At 36.5% G+C, this 24,758-nt stretch overlaps 4 protein-coding genes across 9 annotated transcripts; 2 read left to right on the top strand and 2 right to left on the bottom strand.

Moving 5' to 3' along the window:
* Positions 1–1,218: 1,218 nt before the first annotated feature.
* On the top strand, positions 1,219–5,123 carry LOC107843129 (S-adenosylmethionine synthase 3). Of its 2 annotated transcripts, XM_016687310.2 has the most exons (2): positions 1,219–1,391; positions 3,639–5,123. In XM_016687310.2, the coding sequence occupies exon 2, from the start codon at positions 3,646–3,648 to the stop codon at positions 4,816–4,818; it is 1,173 nt and encodes a 390-aa protein (XP_016542796.1). In that variant the 5' UTR covers positions 1,219–1,391; positions 3,639–3,645; the 3' UTR covers positions 4,819–5,123.
* Positions 5,124–5,178: 55 nt separating this feature from the next.
* Positions 5,179–8,679, bottom strand: LOC107843131 (thioredoxin-like 3-3). Of its 5 annotated transcripts, XM_047396020.1 has the most exons (6): positions 8,391–8,475; positions 8,244–8,249; positions 7,868–7,913; positions 6,267–6,414; positions 6,114–6,139; positions 5,179–5,529 (listed from the first exon to the last, which is right to left on the bottom strand). In XM_047396020.1, the coding sequence occupies exons 4-6, from the start codon at positions 6,393–6,395 to the stop codon at positions 5,310–5,312; spliced, it is 375 nt and encodes a 124-aa protein (XP_047251976.1). In that variant the 5' UTR covers positions 6,396–6,414; positions 7,868–7,913; positions 8,244–8,249; positions 8,391–8,475; the 3' UTR covers positions 5,179–5,309. The 5 variants fall into 5 exon arrangements, with proteins under 5 accessions (XP_047251976.1, XP_016542798.1, XP_016542799.1 ...); XM_016687312.2 differs by lacking the exons at positions 8,244–8,249; positions 8,391–8,475 and adding an exon at positions 8,580–8,679; XM_016687313.2 differs by lacking the exon at positions 8,244–8,249 and having other exon boundaries at positions 8,391–8,567.
* A 1,253-nt stretch (positions 8,680–9,932) lies between these two features.
* LOC107843132 (pentatricopeptide repeat-containing protein At2g22410, mitochondrial) lies at positions 9,933–11,417 on the top strand. The gene has a single exon (XM_016687316.2). It carries the CDS (start codon positions 9,933–9,935, stop codon positions 11,415–11,417), a length of 1,485 nt encoding a protein of 494 aa, XP_016542802.2.
* A 584-nt stretch (positions 11,418–12,001) lies between these two features.
* On the bottom strand, positions 12,002–23,127 carry LOC107843133 (FAD synthase). Its single transcript, XM_016687317.2, has 17 exons — positions 22,868–23,127; positions 22,585–22,685; positions 20,601–20,646; positions 20,340–20,509; positions 20,088–20,205; positions 19,907–19,989; positions 19,458–19,517; positions 18,975–19,232; positions 17,811–17,907; positions 17,409–17,459; positions 17,200–17,280; positions 15,437–15,508; positions 13,997–14,059; positions 13,112–13,264; positions 12,673–12,730; positions 12,534–12,586; positions 12,002–12,442 (listed from the first exon to the last, which is right to left on the bottom strand). The coding sequence occupies exons 2-17, from the start codon at positions 22,683–22,685 to the stop codon at positions 12,365–12,367; spliced, it is 1,542 nt and encodes a 513-aa protein (XP_016542803.2). The 5' UTR covers positions 22,868–23,127; the 3' UTR covers positions 12,002–12,364.
* Between the last annotated feature and the right edge of the window lie 1,631 nt (positions 23,128–24,758).

The following is a 24,758-nucleotide window of genomic DNA, read 5'->3' as shown; positions in this document are numbered from 1 at the left end:
ATTATATTGGGTTTTGCGTTTGATATCTATCATCAATTTTCGCGCACTTTGAATAAATCCACAAGATATCTGTCAATTCCCAAGTAACTTTATTTAACAAGGCCAGGACAGATGGAAAGATCACCTAGTGTTTTTTATTTTTGGAATTCGAACCTAAGATCTCAAGCTTTCAATCCACTTTATTTATCATTATGTCATACCATTGGGTGCTGTTGTTTATTGTATTTTGATTATTATGTTGTTCTTGTTCTTTTCTTGTAGACTTCGCACTACTTCTGTTATTAGTTATTATGTTTGATCCACTGTTTACTTCTTTTTTATATTTGAATTTGTTGTACCTGAGCTAAGAGTCCCTCAAAAATGACCTCCCTACCTCCACAAGATAGTGGTACAGTTTAGGCACTGTGCCCTTCCCAAACTACCTTGTGCGATTTCACTGAGAATGTTGTTATTGTTATTGTATTAATCTCAATATTATAAAACAGCAGCAACAATGATATACCCAATTTGTTTTTATGCAGTGGGGCGTGGAGAGGGTAGAGTGTACACAATTCATACCGCTATTTCATAGACAAGTTAAAGATATTGTTTTTGATAGACTCTTGGCTCAAGACAAAATATCGTTCAAGAAAGAGATATAAAAGATGTACAAAAGATAATAAGGAGTACCCCAAAAACAAATAGTAACAGAACAAGCCTAACACAAAACAATACTACAAAACGATCTACGTGAAACAATATATATCAACAAGAATTCAAGAACAGGAAACTACAAGCGTAACACCGCTATAACTACTAATAAGGACAACACTCTTACCTACTAGATTGAACACACGCCGATCTCCTAACTTTTTGCATGCCTTAATTAATGTTGACCGCACCTCCTTAACTTCGGAAAAAGCATTGTCCATCAACCAAACAATCCCTAACTACAAGAAATTCCCACCTAACCTTCTGACTTAATTCGCGTTGCTCACAACTCCCTAATTTCGGAAAAAAACATTATCCATCAACCAAACAATCCCTTAACATTGTTTTCTTCATGCAAAATGGACGTCCAATGATAAGCCACACTAAAACTCATGAAACCATCACAACCGTCCAAATATCAAAGGTGGGTCCCACAAAATGCAAGGTGTTAAAATGTAGGTCCCACAAAGGAACTCATTGTGGGCCATAGATTGTTGGTGGTGAAAATGAAAATGAGAAAAAGCGAGTGAACTCCACGCGCCATTCCACCTTTCCCCTTCAATTTCACTTGCTTATAAATACTGGACCCATAACTTCTCATTACTCGTGACCAATACACAGATCCAAAAATCTCTTCTGTGTTTCTTCCCTCTCTACTCTCAAAGCTGTTCGATTCCGAATAATTCGTTCATTTTTCAGAGGTATGTTAATTTTTTTCTAAGATTTTTGCTTATTTTTTTCTGTATTAGATTTTGATTTTGTTGTTGTTGTTTGCTATTCATATTAGATCTGTTATGAGGTTTTACGTTCTAGATCTCAACAGTTCTTCGAAAAGTGTTTGATTTTCTGTAAATTAATGGTTTTCTAGCTACATTTTTTCTCATTTTGAGTTTTTTTGGGTTTAATTACATGTTTTTGCTTCGTTTTTTTATGTATTAGATTTTGATTTTGTTGTTATTTGTTTTAAATTGATTCTTATTAGGTTTGTTATGGGTATTTACGTTCTAGATCTCGACATTTCTACTGTTAATATTCTCATACATGTTAGATTTGTTTCGAAAAGCGTTTGGTTTTCCGTAAATTAGTGGTTTTCTAGCAACATTTTTCGCATTTTGAGTTTTTTTTTTTGGCTTCGTTTTTGCTGTATTTGATTTTGATTTTGTTGTTGTTATTTGCTTATTTGATTTGTATTAGAGTTGTTACGTGGCATTACGTTCTAGATCTCAACTTTCTGCTGTTTATGTCTCATACATGTTGATTTGTTTGGAAAAACGTTTGATTTTCTGTAAATAGTGGTTTTCTTGAAAAGTTTTTCTCATTTTGAGTTTTTTTTGGGGTTTAATTAGAATTTTTTCTTCATTTTTTATGTAGTAGATTTGATTTTGTTGTTATTTGCTATATATGATTTGTATTAGATCTGTTATGAATCATATTCGAGTTTTTTTTTTTTTTTTTTTTGTGTGTGTGGATTTTGGATCTAGATCTCAGCATTTCTAATCTGAATATACTAGTTATTGTCATTTCATACATGTTGATAACTTGATTCATTATGAGAAACTTTAAATGTCTGTAAATGAGTGGTTCTCTAGCAATATTTTTCCGAATTGATGCTTTTTGGTTTTTGTTGTTTGTTCCGCTAGATCTGTTACATTCATCTTTGAGCATGTTTTGTGTGTGAATTTACGATCTAGATCTCACATTTCTACTGTACATATTGTCGTTATGTGATTTCATACATCTTGATTCATTTCTAAACGAATTAACATGTATGAAATGACATACCGAGAATATTCACAGTAGAAATTCTGAGATCTAGATCCACACTCACAAAAAAAGCTTAAAGATGATTCGTAACAGGTCTAATGGAGCAGAATAACAACAAAATCTAATAGAGAAGAATTGCATTAGATTCGTTTTGATAGGGTCGAACGTTGTAAATTAGTGGTTTTCCAGCAACATATTTTCAAAATATGCATGCATTCCTTAGTTTACGTTAGATCTTGTTGTTTAGTATGCTACAAGTTAATTTTGGTAAATCTAGTAGTGAGATCCCACCGATAAACTAGTTTTTTCTGCACGAGGAACTACATTTAGTCAAAAAGTTTATGTGTCCATCATTTGGGTAGTTTAAGTGTTAGTTTTCAGTGTCATGGCATAAGCCGGTTGGTCTATGTTAACTATTAAAAAGGAAAAGAGTAGTCTCTTACTGTTTCATTGTCTCATCTCAAGTACTACTCAGATCTCATTTATAAACATGTCATCTTTTTGATGAATTTATGTGGTTTAAGTGCTAAAAATAACTTCTGTGATGAGTTTACAAAGGAAAAGTAAAAATGAAAATAAGAAAGAAAAAGGGGGCTCTCATTGTTACATTGTCTTTTAAGGTTGTGTGAAGTATGTAGAACTCATTGGTGAAAATTGGTTTTTACAGTTAAGAGTTGCAACTTGCACTTGATTTATTATATTTGATAATATTATTGCAAGTACTATCAGCAAATATAACTTTGAGAAATGCATTATATTATCGTATGATTAAATGTAAAACGTTGTTAGATTGATGATTTAAACTTGTAGTGCTTACTATTAAGTAAAGGAATGTGTTTATTGAGCTCTTTGAGATAGGTCAATAAGAATGCTTTTTTTTTTATTGGTAAATTGTTGTGGAACGCTTCTTTGTTTGATAAAATAACAAGCATTAAACATGAAGAACGGAGGTCAACTCTGGTTATTCCTTCAGCTTTAATACTTCTCTCTAATGCCATAGGTTGAGAATTCTTTTGTCCTTAAGCACTTTAAATGACTCCCCAAGATGATGGAATTCTGTTCTCTTGTTCTTGAGTTTTGAATACTGTTCATTGTCTTGTGTAATATGAGCAGTTTTTCTCTGATTTTTTGGTAAATTGACTATTTTAAGATTGGTTTTAACACGATCTCTTAAATTTACTCAGGGCAGACATGGAAACTTTCTTGTTCACCTCAGAGTCGGTCAACGAAGGCCACCCCGACAAGCTCTGTGACCAGGTCTCAGATGCCATTCTTGATGCTTGCCTAGAGCAGGATCCAGAAAGCAAGGTTGCATGTGAAACCTGCACAAAGACAAACATGGTTATGGTCTTTGGAGAGATCACAACCAAGGCCACCGTAGACTATGAGAAGATCGTACGTGACACATGCAGAGGTATTGGGTTCACCTCAGCAGATGTTGGGCTTGACGCTGACAACTGCAAGGTCCTTGTCAACATTGAGCAGCAGAGCCCTGACATTGCTCAAGGTGTTCACGGTCATCTTACCAAGAAACCAGAAGAAATTGGAGCGGGTGACCAAGGTCACATGTTTGGCTATGCCACAGATGAGACTCCAGAGCTCATGCCCCTCACCCACGTTTTGGCCACCAAGCTTGGTGCCAAGCTTACTGAAGTGAGGAAGAACAAAACCTGCCCATGGCTCAGGCCAGATGGCAAGACCCAAGTCACTGTTGAGTACAAGAATGACAATGGTGCCATGGTCCCTATTAGAGTTCACACTGTTCTCATCTCAACCCAGCATGATGAAACTGTCACAAACGACCAGATCGCCCAGGACTTGAAAGAGCATGTGATCAAGCCTGTTATCCCAGCCCAGTACCTTGATGAGAACACCATCTTCCACCTCAACCCATCAGGTCGCTTCGTCATTGGTGGCCCACATGGAGATGCTGGTCTCACTGGCAGGAAGATTATCATTGATACCTACGGAGGCTGGGGTGCTCACGGTGGTGGTGCCTTCTCAGGAAAGGACCCCACTAAGGTGGACAGGAGTGGTGCTTACATTGTTAGGCAGGCAGCAAAGAGTGTGGTCGCCTCAGGACTTGCTCGCCGTTGTATTGTGCAGGTTTCTTATGCTATCGGTGTGGCTGAACCACTTTCCGTGTTTGTTGACACTTACAAGACAGGAACAATCCCCGACAAGGATATTTTGGCTTTGATCAAGGAGAACTTCGACTTCAGGCCTGGAATGATGTCAATCAATCTTGATTTGTTGAGAGGAGGCAACTACAGGTACCAGAAGACTGCAGCTTACGGTCACTTTGGCCGTGATGACCCAGACTTCACCTGGGAGACTGTCAAGGTTCTCAAGCCAAAAGCTTGAGTGAGGTCTTTGCATTACAATTTTTTGGCCAGACCATTATTCTTGTTGCGGACCAATAAACAAGCTTCATCATGTCATACGTTTGACATCGATATTTGTTTTCAAGGCTGCTTTGGTGCTGGAAGAAGAGAACATGCGTTTACGTTCGTATTTTTCTATGAGAACATTTGTTATTTTCCTTCTTCTTTCTTCACCCTTTTCTGCAGTACCGTATTTTTATTTTGTAACTGTTATTGAGAAGCAGTGATTTATATCCCTTGTGTTATCCAATTTATATATGATGATTCTATCAAAGTTTCTCCCGAGTCGAAAGCTTCGTCTGACGAAAAATGTTACTGTGATCATTTTAAATGCAATCAGTTATATCAAATTGGTTTGCTTTCTTTGTCTCGAAACACACTGTTTGCAAATACAATTAGGTAATAGGTTTGCTACTTGATACAAATGTTTGGTCATCTGTCACACATTAATTTATTATTGAAAAGCTTCTTCTACGAATGCAACCAGAGACGGTCATGCAAGCGCTCTTCTCCTCCACCAAACATCTCATCAACTCTCTCACCATCGCGGTAGAAATGAAATGTTGGCGTGTAGCGAATGTTCTGAGTTGTTTCTGGACATTCATCAATATCAGCATAAACGAAAGAGAGTGTTGGGAACTTTTTGCTCAGGTCTTGAAATGTAGGAAGGATCTGGTTGCAGACACGACACCTGCAAATGCAAAACACAATATCAAGAAGATCTACAAGAGCCACGGCCTCGTTTACTAGCAAGTTACATAATTGACAGAAGACGACGAACTAATTTTAAGCAGATTTTCGAAACACAGGTTGGCTGTGGACAAAGACAAACAGGTGTACTCACAGGACTTGAAAAAAAAAAAACATTAACTTTAAGCACCAAACAACATTGAAGATATTCACTTGAAACGGATGTTCAAGTTTAGATATATATCATGAGCGATACATAAATAGGCCGAGTAATCTGTTCCTTTAGCCATTCCCTAAGTAACTTGCATCAACTAGCATTAGTTTGATGAATCTGACCAAAGATATTTGTTCTTAAAAAAAAAAAAATGACAGCTTATACACCAAGTGAAATCATGCAGCTTTTTAGTTCAATCTTTATGTTAGTGTAAGTACGAAGGAAAATCAGGGAAAGCACACAGAAGCAAAAGCGTAAGCACTTCCAACCAAAGAAAAACTTACGAGATTAGGCTAGAAACAAGCGAAAAATCCAAGAATCCAGATAAGAAAATGACCGATTAAAAGAGTTATAGTTGGCCATTGACGTACCAAGAAGCCCCATAGTTTATTACAGCCTGCAAAACACAGTTTTCGCAAAGTAGAAGTTAGCAAATGCTTTAATTCATCGCGCTATGTATGAGCAGAAAAGCTTGTATCTTTCAACAAAAAGAAGGAAATCTTTATATAGAAAACTTAACTAACCGGAGTTTTACTCATTCTGATCGTGTGAAAAATGTCCTTGAGATTTTCGTCACTGGTGGCTGTCATCAACTTCCCCTTCTCATTCACCAGAAGTTTTGAGCTCTCTGCTTTCTCACCTTCTTCACTCATTTTCACTTCTTTTTTCACCCTGAGTTATCACATAATCCATTACTCTGTCTTATTATAGAAAGAAACAGTAGCCATGCTGCAAAAAGCCATATACTTGGAAGCAAATTGAACATATACTTGACAAAAGGATATATACATATCTAGTGCAATCCCACAAGTGGGGTTTAGGTAGGTTGTGTACGCAGTCTTATCTTTACCTTGTGAAAGTAAAAAGGTTGTTGCCGATAGACCCTCGATTCAAGTAAAGCGTGATAAGAAACAAGCAAGCAAAGGAAATGAAGTAGCGAAGAAGCCATGTTGAAAACAAGGCACAATACATAAACAAGCACTCAAACTTGGCCTCCGCTGGCAAGTAAATGTTCTCCTTTTGAGAGCGCACGAGCACAGATTTAGATGCATCTACTTGGTTTCAACGGACAACTAAATACTCCAACTCGTCCCAACTGTATGTCGTGGACACTTGATGCTAACGTGGCATATATATTTTAGAGGTGTCTAGATGATCATTTTGTAAGTTTGCACACAATGGAGATAAGTTGAAGTGTCCAGATGTACATACTCAACGTCGAAGTGCTTACTTGCTAGCTGAGACAAAGTTTCAGTGTCTATTTATGTATTATGCCCGAAAATAATGAAGAAGAGAACAATAGCATAACAAATGATCACTGAAGCAAAGGAAACAACACGTAATACTAAGAAGAAAAAGATCCCAGGAGATTAATAATAACAATACTACAACAACAATATCCCATTGTATCCCACTTTGTGGGATCTGGAAAAGATGGAGTATACGCATACCTTACCCCTACCGTAGAGGTAGAGAGACTGCTCCCATAGACCCTCCACTCAAGAGTAATAATAACAATACTACAACAACAACACACCTAGTGTACCCCACTTTTGTGGAGTCTGGAAAGAATGGAGTATACGCATATCTTACCCCTACTGTAGAGGTAGAGAGAGAGCTCCCATAGACCCTCAACTCAAGAGTAATAATAACAATACTACAACAAAATACCTGTATCCCACTTTGTGGGGTCTGGAAATGATGAATTATACACAGACCTTACCCCTACCGCGGAGGTAGAGAGACTGTTCCGATAGACCCTCAACTCAAGAGTAATAATAATGATACTACAACGACAACAACATACCCAGTGTAGTCCCACAAAGTGGGGTCTGCAAATGATGGATTATACGCAAACCTTACCCCTACCGCGGAGGTAGAGAGACTGTTCCGATAGACCCTTAACTCAAGCGTAATAATAACCATACTACAACAACAACATACCCAGTGTAGTCCCACAAAGTGGGATCTGAAGTATAGATTATACGTATACCTTACCCCTACCGCAAAGGTAGAGAACGCGTTTCTAATAGACTCTCAGCTCAAGAATAGTAATAATAATAATAATAACAATACTGATACGAAAAATAATGTTAAATAATTATGTCTAGTTGAAGTAATGTACCTTTAGTAGTTGTTGTTGAATGCTAGATGTTTATGTTACACAACACCTGTAGAAAAAAAAAAAAAAATTATTCAGTTGTTTGAGACATATTATCAAACACTTTTGCTGCATTAATGATGTTCTTTTACTTTTATTTTCTAAATTGCTCGTGCTCTCCAAAAAAATATTGCCCCACCACCTCATTGTATACTTAAAAACTACATTACTTTTAAAAGATTCAATACACACTTAATAACATGTTTAAAGATTACGAACAACATAGATTCATTTGCTTAAATAAAAAAGTTTTACAACAAATAAACACATACTTGTAAGAAAACATGAGGAAATAGGGGAAAAAAAAGATATGCATAAATAAATATCAAAAATTATATACCTTGTACTGAAAAGAAAATAAAGCGAAAAAAAAAGAAGAAGAAGAGAATTTTAGATATATGGGAAATTAAAAAAAAAAAAATGAAGAGAGTGGTCTTAATAATATAATTTATAATTATACAAATAATTATAAAGTAAGGTGTTAGACCAGGTTATTTTCGAAAGAAAATATTTCGAATCAATATTCGAACAACCAAGCGCTTCGAATTATATGTAATCCATGTCAAACTTGTAAATTTATGTATGTGAAGATATAAACTATAAATTTATTTTATATTAAAATTTCGTATCCAATCAAAATACATCTAACTAAAATGAGATTGAGAGTAATACATACCCCTATTACCCATTTAGTCCAATCTTTTATTTTACCTCACTCTCTTGACAAATCTACCATTATAAATATATTATATTATAATTATATATACATAATAATAAACAGTCGTGAGTTAGATTTTTGGTTAAGTTTGTTTATATTTTTTTTTTTGGGCAAAGAACTGTTTAAAAAACAAAGAAAATAAAACACTGCTGTACCTGTCAAGGTTCAAACCCGGGTTGTTGATGAAAAATGCACACTCTTGATCACTGAACTATACTTCTCTAGCTTGTCAAGAGTGTGCAACAACATGTGTATAACCATATAGCCACTGATAATAAATAGTTCACGTTATACTTACGTAATTATAATTTCTCGTCAAAAAGGTGTAATGTTGGGTAATTATGTATGGCTGACCGACAATTACTAACGATTCCGGCTTCATGCAGACGAGTTTCAGCCTGCAATCCAAACTGAGGATGGGTTTTGGGGGTTAGCTCACTCTCGCGGGATCGCGACCCTTGATCCCAATCATTGTAGCACGTGTGTCGCCCAGGGTATAACGAGCATGATGACTTGACATCATCCTCACCTTCCTCCGACTTATCAATCTATTCAAGATTTCAAACTTAACAATGGAAACTCTTTGCGCCCGTAGCCCCACCCCACCCCCACCCCATGTGTTCAACCACCATTATAAAACTTCTAAAACTACTTATAATTATATATACATAATAAATAATTCACATATATTTACATAATTATAATTTCTCGTCGAAGAAACTTCAGATAAACTCTCTCCACCATTAGCTCCCCCCCACCCACCCCACCCCCACCCCCACCCCCACTATGTGTTCAACCTCCATTATAAAACTTCTAAAACTATCTCCCAATCCACACCTTTACCTTATCCAAAAATGTACAAACCTGAAAACCCTAAAAAAATTTCTTGCACATTTCATTACGAATGGATTTTCCAATAATACCCTTTTCCTAAGTGCCATACTTTCCTTTACAACACTTTCTCCTAATGGAAATTTAGCATATGCAAACTTAGTATTTAACCAAATTAATTCACCTAATGTTTTTATGTTTAATACTATGATTAGAGGTTATGCTTCTAGTATTAATCCAAATAATGCAATAATATATTATGTTAAAATGTTGCAATGCTGTATTTTACCTAATAATTATACTTACCCTTTTGTTATTAAAGCATTGTGTAGGACTAATGATTATTTTCATGGTCTAGCATTACATTGTTGTGTGATTAAATATGGACATGTTTTGGATTTGCATATAGCAAATTCACTTTTACATATGTATGCAAGTTTTGGGCTAAGTCGCTCGTACTCTCCAAAAATGTTGTCGCGCATGTGTCAGGTCGAAGGATCTGACGTGCGCCCGATGACATTTTTGAAGAGTCAGAGCGGCGTGGGTATTGGGTTGTTGTTGTTTGACGCGGTATTGAAGTTGTTCGATGAAATGCCTGAGAGAGATGTGGTTTCTTGGAATGTGATTATTGATGATCTTGGTAAGAATGGCTGTGTTGATGAGGTTCTTGATGCGGTTAACGAGATGTTTTGGAGCGGGGTTGAACCTAACGCGGTTACACTTCTTGGAGTTGTCGCGTGTTGCTTGAAAATCGGGGATTTTGGTTTGGGTAAGTTGGTTCATTTGTATGTGATAAAGAAGGGGATACATATGAGTGAAAATCTTGGAAATGGGTTGATTGATATGTATGCAAAGTTTGGAGATATGGAGTCAGCTGAGAAGTTGTTTGACGCGATGGAGATGAAGACGGTTATCTCATGGACTTCACTTCTTGATGGTTATATACGAAAGGGCGAACTAGAAAGAGCATGTGTTGTTTTTCATCGGATGCCTAAGGATACTACTGCTTGGAATGTCATGCTTAGTGGTTACTCCGAGGGAGGCGATATGAGTTCAGCTGAGATGATCTTTCGAGCAATGCCAGATAGAGATTTGGTGTCGTGGAACACTATGATCGTTGGCTATGCCCAGAGTAAGAAGTACATGAAGTCGTTAGAGATGCTAAGAGATATGCTCGGGTTTGGATTGAAACCTGATCGGATAACATTAGTCGGGCTGTTCTCAGTGTGTGGATATGCAGGTGTGCTGCATATCGGTGAAGCCATTCACTCGTTCATGGAGAAACAGAACGTAAAGGAGGAGGAAGTCGAGGTAGCATTGCTGGATATGTACAGCAAGTGTGGTGATCCTGAGAAAGCTCTGGGAGTATTTCACGCGATACGGAGGAAATCAGTGCTGGCTTGGACTAGCATGATTGTAGGACTGGCAATGAATGGTGTTGCAGATGAAGCACTTGTGTTGTTCCATCGAATGTGCGATGCCGGAATAAAGCCGAATGAGATTACATATCTAGGTGTTCTATGTGCTTGTAGCTATGCAGGTCTGGTAAAAGAAGGCAAATGGTTGTTCAATGCAATGAGTGAAGTACATGGTGTTACACCAAGATCTGAGCATTATGGTTGTATGGTTGATCTTCTCGGCCGGGCGGGTTTGCTTGAAGAAGCAGAGAGGTTTATACAAGATGTGCCAGAAAAGGCTGATGCTGCTATCTGGGGTGCCTTATTGGGAGCTTGTAGAATGCATGGTGAGGTTCAAATGGGTGAAAAGATAGCCAAGATTGTGACTCAAATGGATCCGAATCACTCGGGGCGTTACATTCTTCTCTCAAACATTTATGCTGCAACAAACAGATGGCTTGATGCTGAAAATGTAAGGAAGAAGATGAAAACTTCAGGTATACACAAAACACCAGGGTTTAGTTTGGTTGAGATGAAAGGTGAAATGCACCAATTCATAGTAGACTAGGCAATCATTCTTGATGAGGAAATTTGCCAATTATGATGCATGTACTAAGAACAACATAATAGGGTAGCTCGATGCACTAAAGCTCCCGCTATGCGCAGGGTCCGAGGAAGGGCCACACTACAAGAGTGTATTATACGCAGCCTTACCTTGCATTTCTGCTAGAGGTTGTTTCCGAGGCTTGAACCCATGACCTCCTAGCCACATGACAACAACTTTACCAGTGATTAAGAGCAACATAAAAGGGCAGAGCCGGTCCACTAAAGCTCCCGCTATGCATGGGGTCCGGGAAAGGGCCCCACCACAAGATTGTATTGTACGCAGTCTTACCTTGCATTTCTGCCAGAGGCTGTTTCCAAGGCTTGAACCCGTGACTTCCTGGCCACATGGCAGCAACTTTACCAGTTTACGAAGAACAACATACCAAGTGAAATCCCACAAAGTGGAGTTTGAGAAGGGTAGAGCGTATGCAGTAATGCAGACCTTACCCCTGCCTCGTGGAGGGAGGCAGACATTATAAACTGACATCATGACACCAATGGAGTGTTTCAGTAGGAGCTAAGAAAGTGACAGATAGTAACACAATGTAACCAAGTAAATTGCATATGATAAATTACTAGTACAGAAAGGCTATTTGATCCCGGAGTTTCGATAAGCTTCAAGTAAATTGTGTCTCATATTGTATGAAACAGTAAATTATTGTATCAAGAGTTCAGTTGAGCTGAAATTGAAACTACTCCATTCTCCTTGTTCTTTATGCCGATAATTTCTTTGATCGATCTTTTTCTTTTCTGGTGACGCATCTTTCTCCTTCATTGTCGCGACAGAGTCTTTGAATCTCTACTCTCCTTTTTGGCATTTGTAAGTCCAAAATTTAGAGGCCATTTTAGGCCAATATAACTAACATGGATATGCAAGCCAAGAGCAACAACCAGGGCAACTAAGATTGGTCACTCAATTTCGGAGAATGCACCATGGTGAAATTTTTCGCACAATGACTGAGAAGCAGCTTTTATTCTTGATAGATCCTACAGCAACACAACAAATTCATTCAACTCGATCGGAAAAAAAATGCTTCAAACAGTGTGAAATTTTCAGTAGAGAGGTTATAGTTATTACTTTCCCTTCAGATGTAATTATAAGAGGGCCTTCTCTCGACCTGCGATAGCCTCCTTCATATCCAAGAAAACAGGTAAAGTTATTATAACAGGAAGGAGAGAAAAAGTGGGACGGGCAGCAGGAAAAACAATCGATTTACCAATGTAAAGATCAGGAAACTGAGCACAAAGCTTAGATAGAGGTTGAGCAATTTCGACCTGCAATGCAGAGTGATTATGCATTAGGACAAAATCCGAAAGAGTAAATAACCATTTGTAATGACATTGTGAGTGTCAAAGAGAAAATAAAAACATAATAAAGTGATCAATCATAATGTCTCACTCAAAATGAAGAAAAACAACAACGGAATAAAGTAACAGTGCCCAACTATTCGAGAAGGTTATCCAGGAAGTAAAATACTAGAAATTATATCGATGAGCGAAGGTTGTCCATTATTAGCACGCGCTGATAAAGGATTCAAGAATACTAATGTTATATCAAAGGAAATGACTCTTGTAGTTCACAATATCACATGTCAACAAGGGAAGTTAAAAAAGAACAAAAAGAGAGAATCTAAGAAAAGGTTCCTGATGACTCACATCAGAAAGAGTTGTTGCGAAGCATTTTGATACAAATGGATCCATCAGTTCCAGGATGCCATTAGATTTTGCCAATTCAATCAGACAATCCCATTGAAGGTCCAGCTCTACAGCATTTGTTGCGGTGAGAATAATCACATTATGGCACTTGATCTACAAAGGTAATGCACATGGTCAAAAACTTTCCACTTAATAAGTATCTTATGACGAGACGTAAAACAGCCCCATGAAATTTAAAGACTAAGAGTGGGAAAAGAACAAAGGAGGAGGATATCGAGGCAAAGACAAGGTAGGTTTCACCATCAGCAATCACTTTTTCGTATTTGTTAACCACATTGACATCTTTGAATAAGCCAACAAAACTATTAGTGCTACGCAAGAACATTCATTTGCCTGTCATAATCACTGATCCAAAAACTAAATAATTTGACTTTTAACATGAATTAGGTATTCTCTAAAACTAAAGGTGTTCTTAGTTTCACATTTATCCTTGCACTAACATACAAATCTCAAAAAAATCACCTACAAACGCCAGACTTAAGGTAAATAAACCAACACCGGCCAAGTAATGGGTTCATAATATGAACCCAATACTTTGTTTTCCCTTCGCTACATTCACGTGAATTCTAAAAATGTAAAAATTTCTCTTAATGTGATATTAGGTCCATCTCATTCCTGTTAATAAATGCAATCATCATATTGTCACACAAACTGAGGGGTACATTTAAGAACTGCATATGACATAACTATCTCAGGTGATCTTATATGGTAGCATTATAAACTCTCCGAGAAAAAGAAAGCATCATAGAGAAAGAACTTTTTTTTTAATCAAGTGAGAAAGAAATTTAAAAATAACCATTATATTTCAGATAATGGCCAACATACCAAAGGCACACGCAGCTGTTCATGATGCAACAATTCTGTAATACCCTCAGGCAACAGCGCCATCTGGAATAGGAAAACAAACAACAGTTTAGCTGTGACTGGTACTTTGGTAGTGTAGCTAAAATTGTTCACAGATATAATCATACATTCAATAACAAGAACTTTATAAATAAACATTTATCTTCCTTGCACTTATTTCATTTGTATCTTAAAATAGTCAGTTCATGGGCCACAAGATGGATCGTAATTTCAAACTACAGTTATTGAAACAATAGCGGGAATGACGAGACTTCCAGAAGAGCCTTGGAGAAAAGTATCAGAACTTGAAACTTTTGGAGTCGGGATTTTGCAGGTGCATGTTATCATCTCATTAAACGCATCACTGATTCATTCTGCAATACATAGAAAAGTGATATCTCCAAACTTTTCTTCTCCAATTTGTATCAGATATTAAATCCTAAGTTCGGGTTATTAGGTGTCTCAGATGTCTAATTTATCTTGTATGAGAACTATAGGGAAAAGCCTCAACATTATTCAGCTGATATACCAATCAAGATACAGAAATGCATTTCCAATGTAAACTGGACTCACCAGCCTATCACAGAGCACTTTCATTAACCTCGGGATCCCTAAACTTGCCTCCATTTATTCGTTGCACACCTAAACTATCGACAGTCTTAATTGACCCTGGACCTGGTAAACCCAAACCCAGCAGTTGACATGGAAATAAGCGTGATTATAACCTCTTTTAGGAATGTGGGAGTGGTGAAAAAGCGAAAAATAAGTTTCTAGGTAGGGTATACATTAATTGCCATATGATCTCATACACTAGCTTATTAGTTCCAATTGTATATTCTCTTGTTTAATATGCACTGTAGATAATATCCCAACTGTGTATTTATTTTTTCGTTTTTTCTTTAGTGCAACGGCTATTGGTTTCAACTATATTATTGCAACATCTGCAAAAAAATTGGCTGAAATTCCATTATTTATAGTCGAACAACAAAAGCTTTAGTCAAAATAAGGGAATTCCAACTGTGTATTTCTTTTTTAGTTCTTTCCTTAAAAGCAACAACTATTTGTTCCGATTGTGTTTTTTTTGGGGGCTAAATCAGTGAAAAGGCTTGGCTGGAATTTCATCATTTTTGTTTCAGCCAAAATAATGGAGTTTTAGACAAGTTTTTCACCAATAGAAGATGATCCGAAAATTGATGGATTTAAAAAGGTTAAAAAATTGTTTTACATTTAAAAGAGCCATATGGACAAAAAAAACACGTAGCAGGTGTGTCTCTCGCCTTCATCAGGTGAGATCATCCAGGGGGTCAAAGCCAAAGGTCTCAAAATTGTCAAGTCTAGCGTAAGACTGAAGCAACAAACTCACTCTATTAGTACAGGGCTATGTCATTCGTCTACAGTATTACTTCAAAGAAAAGCTCTAACCTCGTTCTTGTCACCAGAGCATTTTTCTCCTATGAGGTGCCTCAGATGTTCTTCAAATTCTTCATCAGGAGCCTGGAAAAGAAGGATTTGACACCAAAACATCAGCGAAAGTGGAATATCAAATAACATATTTGAAAAATATTTTCATAAATATCAGAATCTGACGAAACTGTTGTATCTGTTAAACATGCAGATTGACACAAGGATTAAAAAACTTTAAAAAGTTGTGAATATTCAAAGTATATAACAGATTATAGTGTGTTTACCGTAAAATCCGAAAATTCAAACCAAGATTGGAAGTGTGGGGACCCCCTGAGGATTTTAAACCAGGTTATCCTTTATGCATTTACTGCCCATTTTTACATCACATGGGATCTACGCCATGTGACACATACACACTCGGTTGTTTTACTAGTTGCGCTTCGCGCTGCACAATTTGTACTTTATCAAACACCTTTCAGTAAAATATTCAAAACTTCGTGTACAAATTTTGGATTGATGAGCGGTTTAATACGCTGGTAACTAGACTCGAATACCTTTTACTTGACAGGAAATTCACCTCATAATACTAAATAATCTAAGAGAAATGATTATTTGAAGTCAGACCTTGTGCGAGCTCATTTGGAATAATTGTCCCAACTCGACTTTGTGCTAGAGCTCTCTTTAGACCTTAAATTGCTTCCAACACGCTTATTATACTTATTATCATGACCATATGATATGGTACTAGTCCATAGCCTCTCTTGGCGCACAGAAACATTATTTCTTGTCATTGATGTCTTGAATCATTTTGGGCCGTCTTCATCCTTGTGCCAAAGTACTCTCACACTCGGCCTAGTTCATTTATTTACCTCTTTACTTTAAAATTCTCATGTGGTCCCATGCTCTTGTTTTGGTGTAATTTTCAAACTTCGAATCTACGGGGTCTTACATAGTATGTACAAATCAAGTTCATGTATTTTGAGTTAAGTCTCCAGTATTACCCTATGAGGCCCTGTTTCATGTCGATTGCATATATGCGTTGTATGTATGTGTAGGTTAAGTTGGTTCGCGTAGGCAAGTTATGGTATTGAAGTTAAGGCACCGAGTGTTGATCCGCCTCACCATGTTTTGGGCTTGACATTTACATAATTAAAACTATAATAAACAAACTATACATGCAGCTATAAAAACACATAATCGTTGACATCTACGCATCAAATACATTTACCAATAATATAACTAGGAGGGTGTTTGGATTGGCTTATTTAAAGTGTTTTTGGCTTTTAAGGTTTTTCCTCTACTTTTTGTGGTGTTTGGAAAAGATAAAAGGTGCTTTTAAACACTTACTTTTAGGCCAAAAAAGTACGAAAATAAGTTAAAAGCCAAAAATTGGATATTCCCACCTTATGACTTTTATCTTATAAGCTATTTTTAAAAAGCCAATTCAAACACCCTCTAGGTGACTTTACCATGGTAATCTAAGATTAGAAGTTTAATCATCTTCCCTTACTATTTTCTTCCAAACTTATACGACCCGTTCCTACTTCCTCCATTTTACCTTCACCTTCAAACATGTCCTCTCTCAGACACACAACAGATGCTAATGACCGAAGTACTTTTGAAATCACACACACAGCCCATCAAGTTTGTGATATATGCCATGTACAGACATGCAAATTGATTTCCACGCTACATATATAGCTGAATCATTCAGAAGCTATTGCTCAGGCTAAGTCATGGAATCAAAAGCACAAAAGACCGAGTAAATCTATATCATGTACCATGCGAACACCAAAAGCTTTTGCCACTCCTGCTACAGTAACATCTGAATGCAACGGACCGATCCCACCATATATAAATACCTGGAAGAGGACAACAATTTGAAAACCTTATGCTTAAAGAAGCTGGCAATATTTCCTCACTCGAGTTCAGACATACAAAACTATTTGCAGACTGGTCCACAATATAATCCATATTGACAAATGCGTACCATATCATCTGTGGACTTCCGTCTCTCTACTTCCTCGGCTACAGAATCTATCTGAAATTGAGAGGATGAGAATTGAGATTACAAATGGGGACTAGAGTAACATTCAAATTATAAATGTTTAAAGTTTCTCAAGCATTGAACTATCGAGGTGGGAAATAAAGGAAAAAGATGCCGCTTCAAGAAAACAATTACAATAAACTGTTCTAGCTAACAATTGGCTTTAGGATGGTCCAATGAATCTTTTCCAATTGTTAAGGAGATATTTTATTAGGCTTTTGATTTTTCCCTAGCAGCTTATTAGAGAGAATTTGAGATTTTTATTTCTAGCTTTGGACTTTTCTTTTTATCTGTTTGCACAATTCAAGCAGACATTGCAAAAGCTTCCAAATACATATTACTTACATCATTTCGAGTAACAGTAACTCGCGATACAGCCCAACCAATAGAATGGAGCCTTTTGCACAGCACAGAACTCAACTTGTCCTCTACAGTGCCAAACCTGAGCTATGGAACCAAGAGAAAGATATATGATAAGCAAGCAGACGCAGAGAGCAACAAAAATTACATTTTAGGTTCAGGGCGTATATACATTCACTTGACTCCAAGCTTATTAGCTCTCTCTTCAAATGGCAGAGGTTAACATAGAGCAAACTGAAAATCAACAACAACAACAACATACCCATACCCAGTGTATTCCCACCTAGTTGAGTATGGGGAGAGTAGAGTGTACGCAGACCATACCACTACCTCAGGTGAAGTAGAGAAGAGAGGTTGTTTCCGATAGACCCCCAGTTTAGCAAACTGAAAATAAAGACTATATTTTGCATTACAGTTAAAAGCATTGTAAACTTTTTCTATGGACATAGTTTACTAATCAAAGAAAATGTCTGCTTTGACAAATGTAAGACAGTCTCCTTATGTCCATCGGTTGCCAAAAAGGCACTACGTCAAAAACTGTAAATGACACACATTAACTAGAACCCAAGACCAAGCTCTGCCCCTCAAGTCACTGTCTTGACTAATGCCTATAGGAAAACCATATCCATTTAGCCAGAAAATGACTAGAAAATTCAAAATGAAATTTCGTAATATGAGATGACAATGTCCTTTACACTTCACAATAAGATCGTTCCGTTCCTTCTGGATTATAGAGTGACGACTGAGGAGTTTAATTTAGAGGGAAAAACTTCCTCTGTTATAGAGGATAACGTGTTCAAAGATCAGCTCAGATTGTGCTAGCGAAAGCTATGTGCTTGCAGAAATTTGATTTGCTTTAGGAAATCCAGTTCCCCTAGAGATTCAGTGTGTTTGAAGACTAGCTAAAGTACGTTCAGGTTCAAGAATTTACTTCTTACAGTAAATTCTATAAAGTTCAACAATATTCGGTCACAAATAACCAGCAAATAATATGTAATCATGACAGATCAATTGAAAATTTAAAAGAACACACACTAGAAGTTACATAAATCCATCAAAAGAGCATATAACTAGAAAAAGCTACTAAGAAGAGCATGTCAGCATGATACAAGGATCATCAAATACAAATGTCAAGCAACAATAACTTACAAAATCTCATCCCCAACAGCAATAATCGAGGCAGTGAGCATGCTACCGAAATTCAAATTCTCCACTTTTAGTCCATTGCTAATAGAAGAAACTTTCCCACACACCGCAGAAGAGTTCTTCTTTACTCTTCCAGCTCTTTCCAATCTTCCATCAGCGAGTAAATAGGCAGGTTTAAATTTTTCTTCACTACTGTCAGAGTTCTTCATGCACAAAAGTGCATTAGGAACGGTATCATGAATGCTACCAATTGAGGTATACCTACAAGAGCAGTAAAGCAAATAGATGCTCAAATCAATGAGGGTGCCACCGCAAGTTGGAGGTCAAAAGTACAATTTATGAGTATTGAGTAGCATGAACCACATCAACAATATAAGGATACTAGTATATATCCCAAAAATTAATGGGGAAGATTACGTCAGCTTTTTCGTGTAATTGCAGGATGATGAATCCAAGTGATAAATTTTGATATAACCAGAAAATTACCCCTGATCATAAAGACTGCAGTACTGAACCTTGCATACCAATAGGAACGCCCATACATCTCTGTCATAACAAACTTTGCAGATTAGTTATTTTAATTCATCCAAAAGGAGAAATACACAGTAAACGGATGGTCGACATCATTAAAAATACAAAGAAGCATGGCAGATCAAATAAAAAAAATGTTAAATGATGGTTTTCCATTGAAAAGGCATACAGCGAGATTTTTCTTTTGTTTCCTCTTTTATTTGCATATGTGAAGTTAAAGATTACTTACTTTCATCTGGTGAAGAATCTGTTTGTCCATTCTTCATTATAACGTTCACTATGCTAATAACTAAGAATAAATTTCTAGCTGTATTACTCACTCAATTTATAATACACCTTGATGTACATCAACTTTACTAACTTTTCTTGCATGTATATGTAGCATATATGAGGCTTCGTCAAACCTGTATGACCAGTCCAAAATTGGGTTCACCCGCATGAAAGGTGGCCAACCAGGTGAGCTAGGCGAGAATTGCTCTTGACCTACCTGAAAGGTTTGTTCCATAAGCAGTGGTTAGCCACAAATCATACTGGCCTAGAGTTAGAAAATCATTTACTAGTTGGAATAATTAACTAAATATTTACTGCAGTAGGATCTCCGATTCGGACACCAAGAAAAATAGCTCGGATTGGATTAGCCTTTAGCAGAGCCTCTAGACCTGATTTAAAATCAAGTCTAATAATATCCATTTGTATATCGTAACTGCAAGAGAAGGGTGATCAGGTCAAATGGTTAATAAAGGAAATGATATCATCTACGGGACATCATTATACCAGCTGCTCTATATGAAATTTCGTTGGGAAAGGGGTCAAGGTAAACTAGCATTTCTCGCATACATGGATGCAGCTTCGTAGGTAAATGAGTTGATTTCTGGGAAAGCAGATTGGCTCTCAAAATATATTGTTCGTATAGGGAATGCCTTTCCACCATCTGCTGCCTTTCCGCCTGAATTATTTCCTTCAGCTTGATGCAGAAAACAACCTGCCCTCAGCAGGTGAAGCAAAACCTGAATTAAAAAAAATCATATATTTGGTCAAATGTCACGAAAAACAAAATATTTAGACCTTCAACGGCCAAGAAATGCACAACGAACTTACAGTAGAATCTTTCCCTCCGTTGAAGCTCAACGCAACCTCTTCGACACTGTTAAGTGAGGGACATAAGCAATATCAAAAAGAGGAAACTGAAAAAATCTTAACCATCTTCACCGTAGAGACGGAGCAATAGTGATAACTCTCAAATTAACTCCTGTCTTTAAGACGCGAGTCCCTCCTTCCTGTTTTGTTTAACCCAATGCCTAGCCTATCTTTCAAAGGGGAAAAAAAAGGACCACTCCCTCTAAGAGACAAAATATACCATTTTCCAAAAGTCAATTAGCTTAAATAGTACTATTCGTTATTTTTATGTGACACTTCTATATCTTTTCAAATCATGGACTTAGTTTCACATGTTTCTCCCGAATCTAAATATAATAACACATCCAAATTTTCTTCTATATCTGAGAAATTTCAGCAGGCAACACAATGAGGATAGAGGAAAGCTTATGAATCGAAGGGTGAAGACTTGATGTTAATGAAGTTCAACAAAATACCATCTGATCATGTGAGACCAAAGTTACTATCTTGGTAGGACGATGCAAGCACGTCCGCGCAATCTAGCCTCGGCACCACAATTATTTTATAAAAGGAAGTATAACTTATTAATAATTCAATAACTTCGAATAAAAAGTGAAACTTTGTGTATTTTTTGCTCAGCCAGCACAATATAAGGTTCGTTTCAGGGATCAGCTCTTAATTCGTGTTAATTTGCCTTGGTGATGGATGAATTGACGCGTCATATCTAGGAGAGGTGTCCTGGTGTATGTTATTTGCAAATGACATAGTTCTTATTGACAAGACCCGAGGTGGAGTTAATGCTAAGATGGGGGTTTAGAGACATACCTTAGAGTCCAAAGGGTTCTTGTTGAGCAGAACCAAGACAGAACTCGAGTGCAAGTTTTCTGATGCTTGCATGGAAGTGAGTCTTGATACACAGGTCATTCAGAAGAGTGGAAGTTTAAAGTATCATCCAAAGAAAGGGGCAGACTGACCATGATATCACATATTGTATTGGTGCAGGACGGATGAAAAGGAGGCTCGCATCCTCAAGTGTAATAAGAAGATGTCATTAACACTTAAAGGCAAGTTCTAGAGAGCAGTGGTTAGACCGGCTACGTCGAGTGGAGCGTTGGCTGGTCAAAAAATCTCATGTTCGGAAGATGAATGTTGCGGAGATGAGGATGCTTAAATGGACGTGTGGGCATACTAGGAGAGATAACATTATGAATGAAGATATTTGGGACAAGGTAGGAGTGGCCTTGATAGAAAACAAGATGCAGAAAACCAGGCAAAGATGATTCCGACATGTGAAAAGGAGATGCACGAATGCCTCATGGTTTCAAAAGAGGTAAATGCAGGCCGATGAGAATTGGGGAGAGTTGATTAGACAGGACATGATGCAACTTCAGCTTACGGATGACATGACTCTATATACGAGGTTATGGAAGACACATATTAAGGTAGAGATCAGTTAGATAGTTAAGTGTTGTCTCGCTTATTCTTCAATATTAGTCGTAGTATTACTATTGTAGTTTCTTGTCCTTTAAGTTTAGTTATCATTTGTTGTTTTTTGTACTTAGATTATCGTCATGACTACTATTCAGGATGATTTATTAGGTTGTCGATAGTATATTTTTCCATAACTTCTTCATTTCCGTTATTTCTTTCTCTACATTGCTTACGACTATTTCTCCCTTAAGCTAAGGGTCTATCGACATACATTTTACCCTCCCCACACCTCACTTTACCAAATTACACCGAGTACGTTGTTGTTGTTGCTAGCATAATATAACATTCCTATACTCCCATCAAGAGCAAAATAATTCAACATTGACAAAATGAAATCTACATTCACCGCAATAACTAAATGCCACTAACAAAAATTGCTAATGGGAGTAACAGATATCTCGTGGAATTAGTCGAGGTGCACACAACATAAAAAAAATAAAATATATATATATATATATTAATTTGAATTACTTACCTATAAAGAGCCAGTGCTCTTTTAATAACATAAATAGCATTATTATACTTTGTCTTCAATCTTCTATCATCACATTCTCTTATTGCTTTATCAATCTCCATCTATAAAAAAAAAATAAAAAATACCCAGATATCAAAATCACCAAATTCAATTAATTAAACATGAAAAACCCAGATTCACAACAACAAAAAAAAATAGATCAAGAAAATATATGGGTTTGGTAAAGATTAAATTTTTATTAACAAATAAACCAAGAATTTGAAGGTTTTGGTAGAAATTTTACCTGGATTTGAAGGGCACAAACAGAAATGAAATTTGGGAAATTGAAAATTTTTCAGAATTAAAAAAAATGAGCTCCACAGATTTTATATCTAGTTTTATTTTTTTTATAGAGAAAAAAAAAAGTAAACTAAAACAAGAAGTAGTTTTTTTTTTTATTATTTTTTTGGTTATAAAAAGACAAAAGAAGAGAAGATAAAAATGGAATTTGGTTGATTGAGTAATGTTTGTTAAGGGTGTTTGGTTGAAAAAAATGAATCACCTAACTTATGTTTATTCAATGAATAGTCCTTTTTATTATAATTGTGGTGTTCGAAATAACTTATCGGATTTAATTAATTGTGGATAAGTACAAGTTAAGAAGGTAATTTTGATTTGAATATATGGATAAGTATGAGAAAATTATGTGTGACGTGAAGGTGAAGTAAAGCTTCTGAAGATAAGGCACATGTGATACATTAAGTGAATCTTGCATCGGTATGGAAGAGGCAAGCTATTAGAGTCTTATAAGGTGTAATAAAGTTCACGTTATGCGTTACGTTTTGAGTGTTCGATATGATATAGCGTGACGGATGATTTTGTCTATGTCTAGGTCTAAAACAAACAGTATGTGTTATATATTGACTTGGAGTAACAGTGTTTTGATTGTTCGATATGATGCAACGCGACGAACAAATTTGTGCATGTCCAGACCTAAAACGGACAATACGTGTTATATATTAATGTAGAGTCACAACACTTTGGGTGCTCGATATGATATAGCGCGACAGACAATTTTGTGCATGCCTGGGCCTAAAACGGACAATATGTGATATATATTGACTTGAAGTAATAATATTTTGGTTGCTCGATATAATGTAGCGCGACAGACAATGCATGTCTAGGCCAAAAACGGACAATACATATTATACGTTGACGTGGAGTCACAAAGCTTTAGGTGCTCGATAGGATATAGCGCAACAGACATTTTTGTGCATGTCTAGACCTAAAACAAACAGTACGTATTATATATTGACGCGGAGTCACAATGTTTTGGTTGCTCGATATGGTATAGCGCGACAGATAATTTTGTGCCTGTCTAGATCTAAAACAAACAATACGTATTATATATTGACATAGAGTCATAATATTTAGATGCTCGATATGATATAGCGCGACAGACGACCTATTTATGTCTAGATCTAAAGTGGATAATACGTGTCATCGACTTAAACTCTCGATTGGATAGATGCCAAAATAATAATAATAATAATAATAATAATAATAATAATAATAATAATAATAATAATAATAAAAGACAAAGAAGAGAAGACAAAAATGGATTTGGCTTAATGAGTAACGTTTCTTTTTAAGTGTTATGACTTAAAATATTGAATTATCTAACCAATATTTTCCATATTGTAATGGTCATAGTCACAATTCAAAGTACTCCACATTGAATAGTCCATCTTAGTCTTCAAATTAATTAAAAATAATAATTAATGGGTAATTTTGGCTTGAATATATAGGTATTATAATCAACAGCGGAGACAGGATTTCTATCAAGAAGGTTCAAATGCAGGAAGCAAAAAAAAAAATTAAAAATCTGTTGTGAATGGGTCTCAAGCTCGAGACCGTGAGGTCCTCGGACATGAAAGTTTGCACCCCTTTCGACACTAAATCAAGTTTTTTGCTTGTGTCAAAGGGGTTCAATTTAATATATATACACATAGAAAGAAAAAAAACTTCATATGTATATACAGTATAATTTTTTGATGAAGGGGGTCCCCTGGAGTCCACGTAGCTCCGCCCCTGATTATAAGACTGTTGAGGATAAAATAGTTAGGTACACATGACACATTACGTGAATCGTGCATTGAAATAAAAGAGAAACAAGAAGTTTTTTTTTTTATATA

The sequence above is a fragment of the Capsicum annuum genome, chromosome 9 (assembly GCF_002878395.1).
Source record: "Capsicum annuum cultivar UCD-10X-F1 chromosome 9, UCD10Xv1.1, whole genome shotgun sequence".
Taxonomy (NCBI): domain Eukaryota; kingdom Viridiplantae; phylum Streptophyta; class Magnoliopsida; order Solanales; family Solanaceae; genus Capsicum; species Capsicum annuum.
Note: the sequence above shows the minus strand (reverse complement) of the source record. Positions and strands in the feature narration are given on the sequence as shown.